Source organism: Cricetulus griseus, chromosome X, assembly GCF_003668045.3.
Source record: "Cricetulus griseus strain 17A/GY chromosome X, alternate assembly CriGri-PICRH-1.0, whole genome shotgun sequence".
In the NCBI taxonomy this organism is placed as follows: domain Eukaryota; kingdom Metazoa; phylum Chordata; class Mammalia; order Rodentia; family Cricetidae; genus Cricetulus; species Cricetulus griseus.
This window is the reverse complement of record NC_048604.1, coordinates 38820288-38839134: the sequence shown is the minus strand read 5'-3', so window position 1 is coordinate 38839134 and position 18847 is coordinate 38820288. Positions and strand designations below refer to the sequence as shown.

At 36.8% G+C, this 18847-nt stretch overlaps 1 protein-coding gene across 5 annotated transcripts in view; it reads left to right on the top strand.

Annotated features, from left to right (window-relative positions):
• LOC100772575 (collagen alpha-5(IV) chain) overlaps positions 1-18847 on the top strand; it is a 181613-nt gene that overhangs the window by 144909 nt on the left and 17857 nt on the right. For 2 of the 5 annotated variants that reach the window (XM_027433655.2, XM_027433654.2), the window contains exons 35-41: positions 840-929; positions 1642-1781; positions 5817-5943; positions 9801-9881; positions 10965-11063; positions 12611-12661; positions 13841-14026. In XM_027433655.2, the coding sequence (XP_027289456.1) occupies positions 840-929; positions 1642-1781; positions 5817-5943; positions 9801-9881; positions 10965-11063; positions 12611-12661; positions 13841-14026 (774 nt within the window). Of the gene's footprint in view, positions 1-839; positions 930-1641; positions 1782-5816; positions 5944-9800; positions 9882-10964; positions 11064-12610; positions 12662-13840; positions 14027-15711; positions 15721-18847 lie in introns of all 5 variants that reach the window. The other 3 variants (XM_027433656.2, XM_027433653.2, XM_027433657.2) reach the window with 3 other exon arrangements.

The following is an 18847-nucleotide window of genomic DNA, read 5'->3' as shown; positions in this document are numbered from 1 at the left end:
GACCAGATTGCCTTAGTTACTGTCTTCTCATAAAACTTTCAGCTCTTTGATTTTAGTCTGGGCCCTCAGAAAATGAAAAGCAGCTGGTCTTCATCCTTTTAGAAGAGCCCTGAAAGTCAGCCATTTGCCATCTAATTCACACCACATTATCTTGGTGGATTAAGAAAGATGGATTCTCTCCTGGTTTCTTTCCAGCATCTTCTGCATTCTCTTCCCAAAGCTGGAAGTCATCTGTGAAAGAACAAGAAAACTACATATATGATGGCACTGGCAAATATGTAGGTGACATCACACAGCTCAAGCACCTGTGATGTTCTAAGAAGAATCCTCAAACACATCCAAGTCAATCCAGCACCTCTCCATCAAACCACCAACCCTTATCTCTTTCTGGCTAATTATAATGGGGCTCCGTTATTACAAAGATCCATGGCTGAAGTATTATTAAATATTATATGTTGGATTTGTCTGTGAGAACACAAACAGGGTTGTGTGTTTGTGTGTGTGTGTGTGTGTGTGTGTGTGTGTGTGTGTGTGTATACATACATACATACATATAGATAGACAGATAGATATAGACATATATGAACATAAAATACATTGAATTGTTTTAGGAGAAGAACCAAGGTGCTCAGGTAAAATTACCTTTATTTCTATGAAGTTGAATTTAAAGATCTGTATTAGCATGATTATATTGCAGTAAGTTACTAACGAGACTGCTGGGGGACTTTCTACCTATTTCACACTGAATTAGCTCTGTAGACTTTAATACAATGAAATTTACCCTTCCAATCTCATGATGCCACTACTTTGCTTTAATTTTAGCAACATTACTTTTCTAGGTCCCAAGGGTAACCCTGGTCTCCCGGGTCCACCAGGACTTACAGGACCTCCTGGACTTAAAGGAAACATTGGTGACATGGGTTTTCCTGGTGAGTGATAAAAAGTCAAAGTCATTTAGTCCTATTAATATTCACTGTCTTTTTCCTTTGGGACAGGCTCTCATGTGCACAGGCTGTCATCAGACTTGCTACATAGCTGAGGATGATCTTAAAGTTCTTGGTCCTCCTGAATCTACCCTTGAAATACTGGGATTAAAAGTGCTTGCCATCATGCAATATTTATTATATATTAAATATTGAACATACAGCTTTATGCATATGAGGCAAGCACTCTGCCAATTATCCTATGACCAAACCCTCATTTTTATCATTTTTGTAAATCAGAAAAGATGTACATATAAAACCTATGTATGTAGTGACGTGATACTATGTAAGAGGCCTGGGATTCCATGAGCAGTATTGGAGATAGGGCAGCTAATTTGGATAGAATCTGAGTAAGACAATCTCTAAAATAACCAATGAATAGAACTCTCATAGCAAAAAATATTTAAAGTGACTTACTAGGGGACAGTATTTTAAGAAATTTAAAAGTTAGAATTCACAAACATTGTGTTCTCTAGCTTTTTCCTTTCCATCAAAATTTCTTTAAAAATAAGTTGTTATATAAGCTCATCTGTGAAACTCATTATATATACTTGGTTTACAGTTTTTTAAAGATCTTTTTGATAAATCACATTCATCTTAGGTTTGATGTAAGTAAAGACTGTTTTATTAAATATTATACATTACGTATTTTCAACAGGCCCTCAAGGTGTAGATGGGCCCCCTGGACCTCCTGGAGTTCCTGGACAACCTGGCTCTCCAGGGTTACCAGGCCAGAAAGGAAGTAAAGGAGATCCTGGTGTTTCAGGCGTTGGTCTTCCTGGTCATCCTGGTCCAAAGGTAATACTAGTCTTAGGATCATGTGTCTGAGAAGTTGTAGCTTTTCTTTAACTGTGCTCATTTCTAATTCTTTACTATACAAAAAGAATTGCTCCCATTATCTTCTTTTAGCTTGTGAGGTCAAACTAGTAACAAGGAATATATTATATAGGGACCTATCATAAGTTTTATTCATAAGTAAAATGGAAAGTAAACAGAAAGAATAACATGATATTATATTATCCATTTGAACATTAAACCTCTTGATTTCAAAACAGATAATATACTTCAGAAGGGTTATGCTAGTACTTAATTATATAGTATAGACATACAGTTGGCTTAAATCAGGCTGGTGGCAATGGGGGTGATAAGAAATGGTCTGATTCTGAACATAGTTTATAGATCAAATCAGAAAGACTTCCTTATGAAATCTGAGACAAAGGAGAATGTCAAGGATGACTCTGAGATTTGGGGTCCAGAAATCATGGAAGATAGGAAAGCTTTTGGAAAAAACAAGTTTGGAGAAAAATATGAAGAATGTAGTTTAGTGATTGCTAATATATTCTTGATGAAACAGGAAAGTCATCATGGGACATAGGGGTGAGGGAGAAGTCTGGAGGCCTGACTCCTAGCCTTCAAAACTATTGTCTTCTACTTAAGAAGATCTGTAGGCCTGGGAATATAATCCAGTGCCTTTTTATTCCAGATAAATTCCCAATTGACCCAATCTCATCTGTGATTGGGTCACATTGATTTAAAATTGTATTTTTTAAACTTCTTAAATTTGTTCATGTATATTGATATTTTTTTTGGTTTTTCAAGACAGGGTTTCTCTGTGTAGCTTTGGAGCCTATCCTGACACTAACTCTGGAGACCAGGCTGGCCTCAAACTCACAGAGATCCACCTGCCTTTGTCTCCTGAGTGCTGGGATTAAAGGTGTGTGCCACCAATGCCTGGCTTGATTTCTATAATGGAGCAATTTCAACATATAGTAGAGTGAAAACAACCACTATAAATCATCTTTGAATTTACAATTGAAGGTATCAGAAAAATGTTTGAATTAAGAGTTATCTATGATACTCTTAAAGTAAGAAGATCATTTGTACATTTTTTCTATGTGGCTTATAGGTGTACTTCAGTAAGATACCCATTTGTACAAGAATGAAGGTGTTAGAAATGCGCTTTTTTTTAAAGAAAGCCCTAATAGTCCAATTCAAAAATAAGCAACAGCCTTGAATAGACGCGTCTCTTAAATTCATATACAAAAGGCCAGTAAATACATGAAAAGATGTTTCACATCACTAATCAATACAGAAATGCAAATAAATTCCACAGTGAGATAATACTTTGTCCCCATTAGGAAAATTCCATTAAAAACTAGTTAACAGGACCTGAGAATGTACCCTAGTTGGTAGAATGCTTACCTAACACTTGTGAATGCCTGGATTTCATCTTCAGCAAAAACTAGGCATGATGGCACACACCTCATTAATAATAACGTTGAAAGATAGTCTTCCACATTGGCCATGTTGATTCAATTTTAAATTACAGTGAGATACCATTTCTCACTCAGTGAACTAGCCACTTCCAAGAAGGTTGGAAAGGATTTAATGAAATTGGAAGCCTTAGATGTTGCTGGTGGGAAAGTAAAATGATACAACTGCAATGAAAAATATTTTGTGATGCCTCAAAAAGTTATAGCTATCATGTAACCTAGCAGTCTCACTTCGATGTATGTACCCAAGAGAATTGAGCAGGTATTTTTTTCACAGAAACTTGTACTTGTATGTGAATGCTCATAGCATCATTATTTATAATGACCAGAATGTGGAAAAATCCAAAATGCCTATCAGGGGATGATTGGTCCATTCTTTATCCATATAATAGAATATGATGTGATGATTAATAGCAATAAGTTACTGATATAACCTAGATGATTTTCCAAAATTCACTCTAAGTAAAATAAACCAGATACAAGATGTCATATTGCATTATTTTATTTATATAAAATGTCCAGAATAGGTAAACTGAGCTAGATAGCAGAGTAATTGTTGTTGGGCCTGGAGTGATAAAGGGAATGAATATAGAATGACTGTTATTGAGTACAGGTGTTTTTTGTGTGTGGAAGATTAACTTTTTGAAAATTAGATTTTGATGTTAGTTGTCCGACTCTGAATGTACTAAGAACACTGAACTAGCTGGCTTGTGTGATATGCAAATTATTTCAATAAGTTGAATAAATACTTTGTCCTCTGTGGTAGGAAATCTGAAACAAGATTTTCACCTATAAACATAGTATTTTCACTTGTCTTGAACTTAATTTCTTGATTTCTGGATGTTTAAAATTCTAGGCCCTGCCCCAAATGATGTGACAGACTTTGATGATCCCCCCATGGGAGGTCTCACCCTCCCTGGGGAGTAGATAGGGGGTGCAATGGGGGTTGTTGGGGGGCATGGGAGGCTGGGAGGGAGAGGGAACTGGGATTGGTATATAAAATAAGATTGCTTTTTAATTTAAATTAAAGAAGGAAAAATAAATTCTAGAATCCTGAGATTCAATGAATAAATGGATATTGGTTTTCTTGTACTTAGTTTTGAAGATACTTAAATAATGAGGACCAGGCTAAGATGAAGCTCAGTGGTAGAGCACTTAACTAGTTTATCTGTATGAACATCTAATGTAGGATCCATTCAAGCCAAGTTGTTATTAGATACCCATTATGTGTCCCAGAGTGGGCTATGTGTTTGATTCATAAATGGTCAGAAAAATGCATACATCCTCAGCCCAAGATTCTTAACTGTTGAGAAAAATGTAAGGAAATGGGACACTAATTTAAAAACATATTAGCATAATATAGAAACACTCAAGACTTAAGCAACAAGTCTTATTGATACAAACAAGTCTAAGGAGACCTTCTGTAGGTGATATTGAACACTATGGTGCTGTTGAAGAGGTCATGTTCCTCATGAGCAGAGCATGGCTACCATGGTAGACTTTTAGAATTATGGTGCACTGTTTTCATCAGTATTAGGGGAAAGTTTTAAAAGTATTAACCTGGATAGGAATTCTTCTAAGACTGTATTGAAAAATATATAATATAAATATTCATTGAGGAAAATAGCAATAAGTGTATTGCCTGTGGACACAAAGAAATTTGAATGATATTCAGGAGTTACAATTTGCATATATGAAACTGTTACAGTCATGAAGGAATATGAACCTATCCTGACCTCACATGTGTGTATCCAACCTTTTGGTACTGTGACATGAGATTGTCATCTATAAAGTTCATGGTCAAGAACTGCACAATGAAGTTACCAAAAATGCAAACAAAGGTCTTATAATGTTTATATATATATATATATATATATATATATATATATATATATATATATTTTAATTTTGTGATGAGCCACTTTCATAGCTTTCTTTGGCAACATGCAGCCCATGGACTGTGTAGGCTGCCTGTCAAGAATAATTTCATGAAAGTAACAGATTATTAGATATTATTAGATATCCACTGAAGAATTGGTAGATTGTTCATGGTAAGATAAAAAATCAAACTTTTTTATTAGAACCTAATGTAGCTACTGACTTTTTATAAGCCATGAATTGATTAAAGCATGTTAAGGATGACAACTAGGAATTCCAAAGTCAAAATTCAGAATCCACCACTTGCTAGCTGCATCACTATAACTTGCAGATGACAATGTTACCTTTCTAATAGGATTGGTAAGGATAAATGAGATTGATACATCCATGTAGCACAAGAATAGCATGAACTCTGGAATCTAGCAGAACTTCAGTACAAATCTTAATTCTGCCACTTACTAAAGACCTTAGACTCATGACTCTTCTGAGATTTGGTCTTCTCGTTTATCAATGGAAATGACAAAGGTAATTTACCAGGCTGGTGTCATGACTGAGGGAAGCAATTTGTAGAAAGTCCTTATCGGAGTTTCTGGCATATAGTAGAAGCCCTCTAAATAATATTTCACTGTTATACAATCAGCGTCATGAGACTTTAGTTTTGTCTTTTCATTCCTGTTTTCAGGGTGAACCTGGTCTGCCTGGATATCCAGGAAACCCAGGTATCAAAGGTTCTGTGGGAGATACTGGTCTGCCTGGATTACCAGGAAGCCCTGGAGCGAAAGGGCAGCCAGGCCTGCCTGGATTCCCAGGTAAATGTTCTTTTCCTTACTGTTTCTTTTCCTCTTCCTTTCTTGCCCACTCTAACTGTATTGGAAGCAACCTCTTATTTGGCAGACTTGCATCCTGTACTGGTTAGCAACATAATCTCAAAGTAGTACTTTACCTTTCTTTGCTCACCTGCCTTTCTATATGAAATGGGAATGAGAGAATAAGTGCTCCTGACTCAGCAGGACAATATCCTGTGGGCAGAGACACTTGGTTGGTGGAGCAGTTTTCAATCTTTGACTGCTAGCCCCAAATCAATTCAGAGGCTTTACCAGTTTTGCAGGTGATAATATACTCTGCCAGGCTCTTGACTGCTGCTGGGTCTCTTGGAACAGTGGACACAGGCACACTGCTGGTAGCTGTTGGGAGAACAATTACACTGTTCATTCAGATGATGAAAACTGAGCCATTCAAGCAAAGACATAGCACTATAGTCAAGTAGATAGCCTGACCTAGACTATTTTCTCTGTTAGTTCATCCTTCTGTGTAATTTTTAGTTTGGCTTCTGAATTTCACAGTGGCATAGATGAGTCTTTGTCTTTATTTCTTAGCTTCTTAATGGAAGTATTCCTGTCTCTGGATGAGTGTCTACTTGTATATATCCCTATGAACCCACCACACAAACCAAAATCAAAAGGTTGTTTTCATTTACCCTCACCACTCTACACCCTTCCACACTTCATCTGGAGATAACTATTATCATTACTTCTAGTACCATCAGTTTAAATTTGCCTGCCACTGAAATTCACCTAAGTGGAATTATGCTTTATGTATGATACTAGTGGTTCCCCACCTTCCTCATGCTGTGACCCTTAATACAGATCCTCGAGTTGTGGTGATCCCCAACCATAAAATCATTTCATTGCTACTTCATAGCTGTAGTTTTGCTATTGGTGTGAATTATAATGTAAATATCTGATATACAGGATACAACACTGGGAGGTTACAAACCACAAGTTGAGAGCCACTGTATTATATCATTGTATATGATTTCTTTGACTCATCATTATGTCTAAGATTCACTAATTGTGTTGCACATGTCAGTTATTTCTTGTCATTGCTGTGTAGTAATTGAAAGATTTTCCACAATCAATTAAATAATATCTAGTAGATGGACTATTTGGTATTTACAGTTTAGAACTATTACTAAATATAAAGTTAGTATTCTTTGCTGTATCTTTGATGTAAACCTGCTCTGATTTCTCTTAAAAAGCTAAAATTCGTGCAAACATCGAGCTTAAAGCCTTCTCCTTTCTGCATTAGTTATGTGAAATGCCAAATTAGTTTGGGACTGTACATTTTTCATTTAGCATGAATCTTTAAATATTTGTCTTATTTTAAATTTGTGCAGTGAGCTGTGTTAAACAGGAACTTTAATGTCACCTTTATTGTAATTTTGAAGACCTAGGACTTTTCAAAATGGATTGTTGAGAAGCTGTTTTGAAAATGTGAGAAAAAACAAAAATGCAAGCTCGATTTTTGGTGTTTAGAAACTTCAAGACCAGCTTATTTGCGATCTTCCTCTCTATATGTAATAAGGGAGAAAAATTATGGATGAATTCCATAAAGGGAATCCTTCTATACAATTTTTATGTACTAATTTAAAATTGCTTTTTGGTTCTTTTAATCAGAGGCCTTGTGATTTTTCTAGAAGATGTTCACCTTTTTATTAAATATCAAGTATAATGCTTTTTATCAAATACTGAAGGACTTCATGAAGGAAGAGTGGTAATACTACCAAATAATTGCTTAAAACTCAAAGCTAGGCTATCAATAGTGTATATGACCAAAACAGGAAGATATAGATTCAGTGATCTGAGATAGAATAGATAGATAGATAGATAGATAGATAGATAGATAGATAGATAGATGCACTATATATGTGTGTGTGCTTGTGTGTATATATAAGGAGAAGCTACATCCTTCTTGTATGTATGTATGTATGTATGTATGTATGTATTTTCCTCTGTAAACACAAAATGAGGTTGTAACTTATCTCATTTTCAAAATACACTTGGAACTTTCCTTTAGCACAGTGTACTGTGGCAAGAAATTTATTCTGTGAGTCTACCCAAAATTCTCCTCAATAAACTGTAGACACCAGAAGGACCATGCATACACAGGGGCTATTCCTAAGCCTCCCCAAATAGTACTACTAACTGGGAATCCAGTACTCAAATGCCAGAGCCTATGAGGGAGATTCACATTCAAATTACTACTATAGTCATTCATTGGATTTTATTAATTGTTGCAAATTAGCTTTACTTTGCTTCCTATTCAGCTTTTCTCTTTTGTGGATTTTAATACCTACCAGTCTACCCATTTTAAATGGCTGTTCTAGACATTGCAATACTCTTATTTTCCCATAATAAAGCAACATTTTCTGCAGATTTTTTCTTGTTAATTTTTTGGTGCTGGCGATGAACCCAAGGTAGTACATGTACACACTTTTCCACTGAGCTATATAATTAGTTCCCACGGCTGTAGGTTCTTGGCCACATTTATATAATATCTATTTTCAAGAAGTTTTCTAATTATTTTAATACAGAAATACAGTTCTGTCTTTTCTGCTGCTTAAGATTCACGTTTACTCATCTGTGGTATCCTTTGTTATGTGTGGTCTTAGCCACTTTTCTATGGCTGTGATAAAACACCATGACCAAGGCAACTTATAAGAGATAGTGTTTAGCTGAGAGCTCATAGTTCCAGAGGCTTAGAGTTTGTACCATCATGGTTGGGAGCATGGAGGCAGGCAGGCCTGGTGCTGAAGCAGTACCTGAGAGCTCACCTCTCCATACATAAGTATGAGGTACAAAGGACTTTTGAAACCTCAAGGCTCACCCCACCCCCACCCCCCACCCTTACTCCCCACCCCGCCCCAGTGACACACCTTTTCCAACAAGACCATACCTTCTAATCCTTTGCAAATAGTTCTACCAACTGCTGACCAATCATTCAATATCAGCCTGTGGAGGCCATGGTCTGAATGCATTCACATGCACTGAATGCTATAAATGGTGTGTGTGTGTGTGTGTGTGTGTGTGTGTGTGTGTGTGTGTGTGTTCTTCTAAATTTCTTTGTAGAATGTTGAATATTCGCCAGACAATGGTGACACACACCTTTAATCCCAGCACTCAGGAGGCAGAGGCAGATGTATCTCTGTGAGTTTGAGACTAGCTGGGTCTACAGTGTGAGTTCCAGGACAGCCAGGGATGTTTATATAGACAATCCCTGTCTCAAAAAACAATGTTGCATACTCTAGAAAGCCAATCACCTGAGAATCAGCTTGATCTTACATTCACACTTTTAAACTTTATTACAATTTTAATTTTTAATATTGTGCATAGATTTGGGATAACTGGCTTACTCATATGCTGCTGTTTTAAGTCTAAAATAGTTTTTCTGTATTTTTTATTAAACACAAAATGAGTCTCACTCTGTCACAGAAATTCTATTCCTTGCCATTTACTCAAGATAAAGACATATGTCCACAAAAAAGCATTGTGAAATGTCCCTAGTCACTTTATTAAGTATACCTGAAACCTAGCAACAAAATCATATCCTACAACAGATGAATGGATTTAAAACCAAGTGTTGAATGGAGTACTTAAAATTTTATTACCAGTAAAATATTTGTGTAATTACCTTTATATTTATGAATATGTAATAATATTAAGTCCTGTCAAATTAATTTAAAATTATCCAGCAATCTTCAACATCTCTTAGATTCACTTTTGCTCTTTATTATTTCAATGCTAGTACTCTAAATTTAAGCTTGAATTACAGCTCATAAAGCAATGTGTTTATTTCCTTAATTGTTAAACTGAGCTTTTTATTCTAGGAACCCCGGGGCTTCCTGGACCAAAAGGTATGAGTGGTCCTCCTGGTAACCCTGGCCTTCCAGGAGAACCTGGTCCTGTAGGTAAGCATGAAAGAAGTTGTTCAATTCTGTAAAACCAAGGCTTTTCAGCATGGGGAGGGCAAATCTTTTTCTGCTGTGAGGATTTTCAAGAAAAGGAAACATGGTTCCCATTCACTTATCATTACATATTGGGCACAAACTGAATAACTTTTAATTTAGAAATTACCAAAATTTATCTCTAGTAGGCATTATTGTTTAGGCTCACATTTTCCAGGGAGAGTAATTCCTTCTAGAAGGCCAAGTTCTAGCAATATTTTTGCTTATTGACTTTTAAAGTAAATAAAAGTATCTATAAATCATACATTTCCTCTTGAATATTCTGATCATATTAAAATTATAAAAATGTTTTGGATAATGAGATATTAGATCATTATTTATGATAATTATTACGTTTCTTTGTTTATTTTTATTCTGTAAGATTTCATGATTTAGGCTAGATGGTGGTGCATGCCTTTAATCCCAGGACTCAAGAGACAGAGGCAGGTGAATCTCCATGAGTTAGAGGCCAGCCTGGTGTACTAGAGAAAGTTCCAGGACAACCAGAACTTTTACACAGAGAAATCCTATCTCCGACAAAAGGATTTCATGATTTCAAGGAGTAATTGAGAAGCACTTTGTTTTTTAATTATGTGTGGGGATGTGCACGTGAATGTGTGTGCCCATGGATATTACACATGTCAAGTCACTGGAGCTGGAATTACAGATGATTGTGAACCACTTGATGTGTGTATTGGGAATAGAATTCTGGAAGAACAGCAAATGTTCTTAATAACTGAGCCATCTCTACAGCCCACTTTGTTACTTTTTGTTTGTTTGTTTGTTTGTTCTTTTGGTTTCTCTGTGTAACAGTCCTAGTTGTCCTGGAACTTGTTCTGTAGACCAGGCTGACCTCGAACTCGAACTCACAGAGACCTGCCTGCCTTTGCCTCCAAAGTGCTGGAATTAGAGGATTGTGTGGGCCACCATCTTTGACTCCACTTTGTTACTTTCAAAGAGAAATGTTTGGAGCTTTAATATGAAGGCTGAGAAAGGATGTGGAAGGAAGTTCAAAGGGTCAGAATAACCTGCTGTGCTGTTTTTTAGGTGGTGGAGGGAGTCCTGGCCCTCCAGGACCTCCTGGCGAAAAAGGCAAGCCTGGTCAAGATGGCATTCCTGGACCAGCAGGGCAGAAGGGAGAACCAGGTACCAGAGCTTTTCATTTTTTCTAATTTTATTATTTCCTGCTGGTCTGCTTTGATTGGTCCTTTTACACTGCAGAAAAATTCTGTCTACCTTATTATCTTCTAAGGAACCTCATATTTCCCCTTCTGAATTAACTTCTTTGGCATCCTGAAGATATTAGATTATATTTGTTGAACATGGTGCTTTCATCTAAAGATAATAAAAAGTTCTAAATATTGTCCATTTGCTTTTTCTCTCTTTTTTAAATTTAAATTAGAAACAAGCTTGTTAAACATGTCAACCCCAGTTCTCTCTCCCTACCCTCCTACCCTGCCCCCCACTTGACCCCCTATCTCACCCCCTTTCTGCTCCCCAGGGGGGGTGAGGCTTTCCATGTGGGGGCTCTTCAGAGTCTGACATATCATTTGGGGCAGGGCCTAGGCCCTCCCCCATGTTTCTAGGCTGAGAGAGTATCCCTCTATGTGGAGAGGGCTCCCAAAGTCCATTCGTGTACTAGGGATAAACACTGATCCACTACCAGATGCCCCATAGATTGCCCAAGCCTCCTAACTGACACCTACATTCAGGGGGTCTGGATCAGTCCCATGCTGGTTTCCCAGCTATCAGTCTGGAGTCCATGCGCTCCCCCATGTTCAGATCAGCTGTTTCTGTGGGTTTCTCCAGCCTGGTCTGGACCCCTTTCTTTGCTCATCACTCCTCCCTCTCTGCAACAGGATTCCAGGGGTTCAGCTCAAGAACTGACCAGAAATTTTCAAATGTCTCTTTCATTGTCCAATCTGTACTTTATGTGTTTTCATCTCAGTATACAAAGTATACCTGACAATCATCACAAGTAGAGTGTGTATGAATGTGGTTTTCTTTTTATCAAAATGCCTGGGGATTGATTTCAGGTCATCAGTCTTGATAGCATATGCCTTTACCCACTGAGCCATCTTGCCAGCTCTGTAGTTTTTTCCTTTCTAGTGCAACTGACAAATATCACATGACAAATATATAGTGACAACAAAAAGAGTAAACCTATACCAACTTCCAAAAATGGTTGTTTGTTTTTTCTATATGTATGAGTGTTTGCCTGCATATATGTATATGCACCATGTGAGTGCCTTTCTGTCCTCAGAGGTGAGAAGATCGTATCAAATGCCCTAAGAGTTACAGATGGTTGTAAACCTCCACTATGTAGGTTTGGGGAACCAAATCCAAGTCCTCTGCAAGAGCAGCATGTTCTCTTAACTTCTGAGCTGAAACTTCAGTTCGTATAGTTTTCTTATGTTTGAAATGTTCTGTTAGAAGTCAGTCTTCTGGGGCTGGGCATGTAACTCCGTGGTAAAGTGTGTTTCTAGCATATGCAATCATGGGTTCTGTCTATAGCACAAGAAAAGAAAGGGGTGGGCAGGACAGATGAAAAGGAAAGGAGTGAGAGAAAGGGGATAAGGAGAGAGAGTAGTAAAAAAAATCAATCTTCAACATGTTTGATATACAATACACATATTAGAAACCTTAAAAATCAATTACCTGTTTGAAGTTGTTTTTATTTTGTACCCTAACAGGTCAACCAGGCTTTGGAATCCCAGGACCTCCTGGACTCCCAGGACTTTCTGGTAAACCTTAACAAAACAAGTTATATCTACCTATAAAATGATAATATTCCCCAGTCCATTTATTTTTTCTATCCCTATCATTTACTATTATAAAATACATCTGAAAACTCAAAAAAATTTAAAGCTCAATTTACTGTTATAATATTTCTCATTGCTACTTAATATAAGGTGCTATGTTAGCAAAAAGGGAATCCTTATGCAGAGTTCAATAAGCAGTCTTTCATTCCTGTCACAAATACTAAGGACATGATACAGAAAAAAGGTGAAAATTGAGCAGCTTTCATTTATGCAGAAAACCATTTTTTCCTGTATGCAAAACATTATCAGAGTAACATATAAGCCAATTCTGTAGAAATATGTACCAATAATAAAAATGTTTCTTGAAAACTCATCTAAGAGCTAGGCATGATGGCATACATCTGAGGCTGAGGCAAGAAGATCATATGTTCTAGGCCACGCTGGGCTATCCAGAATTCCCAGCTAGCCTGAGCCACATGGCAAGATCTGAGGTGGGGGAGGGAATAGGTATGTGTGGATACATATCTATCTTCTCTCTCCAGTATGGATAATTACAGATTTGTATGATGATATCTTGAAATGACCATTGTCTGTTCTGTAGATTTTCTCAAACTCAAATTATATCCCCTAAAAATTCTAGTATCGTTTTCATGAAAAGTGTTGCTTTCATGTGCTACTGTTTTATGGCTCTTAAGTATCAGTGTTTTATAATAAAATGTCAAGAGCAGTTTGTCTAGATTATGATTATTAACTTTTAGTATCATGGTCTGAATATAATAGCAGCCATTGAATTTTTTTAGTCTCAAAATTAGAAACAAGTCGTTTAATAGTTGTCTTTATCTATCTTGCACAAATTCTTGAAGATATTGATGCTTTTTATATTTTGTCTCTTATTTTCCTCATAACTGCTGGTCATGTGATCATCGTTCTATGTCCTAAAACAAAGGATACCTTTTAGTATCCTGGCATTATTTCTACATTGCTAACAAGTACTTCTGGTGGCAAATAACATAGTTCTAATAAAGAAAATGGATTTTTCATGTGTTTGAAATAAAATCACCCTAGTACATTTCATTAGTTTATCAAATAATTTTAGGCTTATAGGCCAGTTTATAATTCGGTATTATTTAATGTAGTCCTAATGTTACTTTACTTCTACAGGTCAAAAAGGAGATGGAGGATCACCTGGCATTCCAGGAAGTCCTGGTCTTCCAGGTCCAAAGGGTGAACCAGGCTTTCAGGGTTTCCCTGGTATGCCAGGTCCTCCAGGTCCTCCTGGTTCTCCTGGTCCAGCTTTGGAAGGTCCTAAAGGAAATCCTGGACCTCAAGGCCCTCCTGGGAGACCAGGTATGATCGTGTGTGGTACAAGAAATGGTCTGTTTACCAGTTCATTTATTTCATTTTGTTGGCAGGTTATTCCATTTTTAGGGTTTTAGAATTTGTCACATGAGAATTCCTTATAAGAAAACAGCTTGGTTCATATGTAGTTTATTCTAATTCTATATATTTCTTTTCAGTAATGCATATATTATTTACTTAAAGTTCAAGTACACCAAAAAATACTTGAATGAAAAGAAATGAAAATGGTGGTTATATTAGTATTGTTATTGATGATAAAACTACACAAATAACCTGACATCAAAATGCAATCTGCATTTTTTTAATGTAAGCTTCTCAGCATGTCATCACAGAAATCATTCTAGCGATCACCAAATACATGCTTGTGTTCCATACCAGAAGCTGTTGCTATGGTTCTGTCACATGATCAGCAAATATCACTTGGCACTATAAAAAAAACTTGATCTCTAGGAGCTAGGCAATCAAATTTATGATAAGCATCACAGCATGATCAGATTGACCTATAATCTCTTCATACCTCATGTCTGTACCTTGCTTTTCCTGTGCTCACTCTTCAATAGATCAATTTTGCATTCAAGGTTCACATTTTCATTTTGTCTGTGCTGTGTCATTCCATTCCACTAATTGGGAAATGTTCATTTTCACCCCAGGTTAATGCTGCTGAGGCCAATATCTGGTGTTAGGTTATTAAAAAATTTGAGAGACTTTATATTCACTTTTTCTAGTAACAGAAAATTTGGCCTTCATTATTTTTTTAAAGAGAAATTTGAGATAGAGAAAAACCAAACAATTGTCCTTTTGTTGCTTGAAAGTTCTTAATTCATTTTTAAAGTGTGCCATAAAATGAATAATTATATTTAAATTACAATAAGAATTGTGAGTAATTGGACTTGATTTTACTAACATGTGTCTTAAAAACATGAATTAAATATAATCAGGTACTGGATTCAGAGCAACATTTTCAAAGTCAGATTTAATGTAAGCTGACTTGACTGCTCTAGAGGGTGTTGCTTTTCCATTGTTTAATGTTGAAGAAAACCAGCAGAAAAAAATTCTCAGCCACATTAACTTTCTTGCATGCAACATAACTAACTGAAGCCAAGATCTCACTTTGTTTGCATGTCATAATTCAAATAAACCAAACTATTACCCTTTTATATTCTAATTAGCACTGTGGTTATTTGTCACTAGGAATGGAGCTCTCTGTTAGACATTTCCTTAAAATAATAACAGGAAAGCAGTCGTCACAAACATGCTTTTGTGATCACTATTTTAAAAGAATAATCAAAGTTCTCAGAAAAATGCATATCTAATGAGTATTTGATTTCTTGATTTCCTTATAAACTACAGATCCAAAATAAAGTTTTGAACTAGTTTCTCTTAGAATCGAATGTTCTGAGTCTGAGCTCATCAGAATGAACATCATTAAATGATGTTTTTGAACTTTCAAACTACAGTGTATGTGCAATTTTCATTTTAGCATTCATGCTAAATGGAGATAGTTTGGCTTATATGAGATGCATGGACTTTGAGAGTATTCTATTATTAAATTCAACTTTAACTTGAAAGTATTTAGTATAATGCTTTAGTTTCTTGATGATTCTAACAGTTTTGATATTTTCCTTTTTGTTAATGATGACATTGGGCCTTGGTGAACTTCCGTCCATACCCAGGTCCTCCAGGTTAGCTCCTTAACTCCAAAGTAGTAACTGCATGAAACTGGAAATTTTGCCTATGTATTTATGTATATATATTATGTATGTTTGTATATACATGTGTGTGATTTTTTTGGATCTGTACCTAATGTTTTCAAGTTTTTAAATAGATTTTAAGAACATATGCCAATTCAATTTTATATAGTTGCCTGAACCTAAGTTTTCAGAAAATTGTGGTGCTAAGTATTTCTCTTGGAATGGCTCCACATTATCCAATTAGGAAAATGAACTAAATTAAATGCTTCAAAATTCATACTTCTGTGCCATTTTGTAAAAAAAATACCTTCCTTTTGGTAGATTGTATTTTTATTGTTGTTGTATAACCTTTTAATGCAATGAAACTAAAGTCATTCAGAGAGGCATTTTAAAAATAATAATGTGGATTATCAGATAATGGAGAGCATGTAATCCTTGGTTGGCTAAACACACACACACACACCCCTCCATAAGGTTTTTAAATAGCTTCACATTTTGGCTTGTCACACATTTCTAAAGATTTGTTTTTATTTTAACTTATGAGCACATTTGTGTGTCCATGTGTGGCTATGTGCACTTGAGTTCAGGTGTCACTGAAGCCAGAGGCATAAAACTCCCCGGGAGCTGAAGTTACAAACAGTTGTGTGCTGAAAACTGAACGTGGGTCCTCTGCAAGAGCCATGTGTGCTCTTAACCACTGAGCCATCTTTTCAGGCCTTTGTCACATATTCTTAAATTGCACTGCTATGAGGAAGAACTAATATACATAAATAAAAAACTCAGTGTAAGTAGCACAGATTAAAACTCACAATAATATATATTGTTCATCACACATATGCAAACAAATTCACCAAAGATAACCGGGCACTGTGGTACATGACTTTAATCCCAGCACTCGGGAGGCAGAGACAGGCAGATCTCTGTGAGTTCAAGGCCAGCCTGGTCTTCAAATCGAGTTCCAGGACAGCCAGAGCTACACCGAGAAACCATATCTCAAAACAAACAAGCAAACAAAAACAATAAAACACACAAATAAATAAACCACCAAAAGAAACAAAAATAATCCAAAGAAAAATTACCAAGATCTACTCAATGGGAAAAAACTGTTGATTTCTAGTTTTTTCTTAAATATGTGCCTAATCTGGAATGAAAAGTTAGCCATGGATATCACAATGTATTTATTGTTTTTCAAAATGAACAGGCCTTTTCTCATTTGTAGAAAGGAAGTAAAAAGGGGGTAAAGTATAATCCTGATGTCTAGCTTTTGACAATGGGGAGCCCTTTTTTCTCAAATGAATTCAAAATTCAGTTTGTGGGGGAAGCCATGAATCTCTATGTAAATTTGATTATTTTCATACCAACCCATGCATACACACATTTGTTCATACATACACACACATACACAGAATATTTTCTGTATAAGACTTTACTTACTAGAATTTTTTTCTAAACATGTAAGGTGGCAAGATATTTTTCCCTTTTAATCTTATTTAATTAGTTGGGTTTTTGTTTGTTTGTTACTTTTTAACGTCCCAACCAAAGTTTCCCCTCCCTCCAGTCTTCCCAATTCCTGACCCTTCCCCTACCCCCATTACTCCTCCTCCATTGTTTCTCTTCAGATACAAGCAGTCATCCCATGGCTATCAGCCCGCCATTGTGTATCAAGTTACAGTAAGCACCTCCTCTTCTCTTAAATCTGGATGAGGCAATCCAGTAGGAGAAATGGGTCCCAAAAGCAATCAACAGAGTCAGACACCCCACACACATCTGCTATGAGTCCCAAATGAAGACCAAGCTACACAACTGTAACATATGAAGAGGGCCTAGGTCAGTCCCGTGAAGGCTCCCTGGTTGTCAGTTCAATCTCTGTGAGCCCCTGTGAGTCCAGGTTACTCAATTATGTGAGTTTTCTTGTGGTCTCTTTGATCCCTCTGGCTCCTATAATCCTTCTCTCCCCTCTTCTGCAAGATTCCCTGATATCTGCTTCATGTTTGACTGTGGCTCTCTGCTTCTGTTTCTGTCAGTTGCTGGGCGAAACCTCTCTGGTGACAGTTGGTCTAGGTATCAAATATATGCGTACAGCAGAATATCATTAGGAATTATTTCATTGCCTTTTTTTGCCAGTAACATCTAGTTCTATCCTAGGTCTCTTGGGTATCCCACTTCTGGGTCCTGGCCCTTAGAGTTCAGCTTTCTCTTAGGGTATGGGTCTCCAGGTGGGCCCATCATTATTTGGTCACTCTCACAATTTCTACACCATTTTCCCTCAGCACTATCTTGCAGGCAGGACAAATTGTAGGTCAAAGGGCTTGTGGCTGAGTTGGTGGTCCAGTCTGTTCACTGGAAGTGGAAAGACAAATTTTATTCAAGACAACCACAGTAGAGGAGATCCTATTGTGACAGAGAAGAGTAACTAAGCTCAACTGCAAATGAAACAGAGACAAGTGAAGACTCCCAGGGGCAGAAATAGAAAGTTATTGGCTGAAAATTACAAAGATGTACTTAAATGTAGAAAGAGTCTTGTTAAACTGATTTCATATGATTCTTTATGGCCAAAGATTTAGACATCAGAAGTGTGAGGAACTTGATTAGATGTTAACTATTGGAGATTTAGAGGTTGAGTGGCATGAAACTGATTTGGTTGCTTTTTTCCTGTGAGTGGGCTTGTTAGGCAAAACTGGGATGACAGGGTGAGACTTTGCAAGAAGTCTCACACATAATTGGTCTGTGGTGTGGTCAAAGACAGGTTCATTTTTTCACACAGGAAAACAGACTCAGTGTGGTTGAGAATCTTGCTTAAAGTCACACTTGCTGTTAGTGACTGACTAGGGGCTCCCCAGGACTCAGCTAAATGTCTCTTCTACTAATAGCACCCTATCATCCTTCCACAATGGCTTGATGTTCATGATCTACTCTCTTGATAAGTTCATGGAACAAAACTGCTTTTATCATGTTAGGAGACTTGTAGCTGTAGCTAGCTGAGTCTTACATTGAGTCTCTCTCTCTCTCCCCCCCCCTCTCTCTCTCTCTTTCTCCCTCCCTCCTTCCCTCCCTCCCTCCCTCCCTCCCCCCCCTCTCTCTCTCTCTCTCTCTCTCTGTCTCTCTCGTTGCCTCAAAT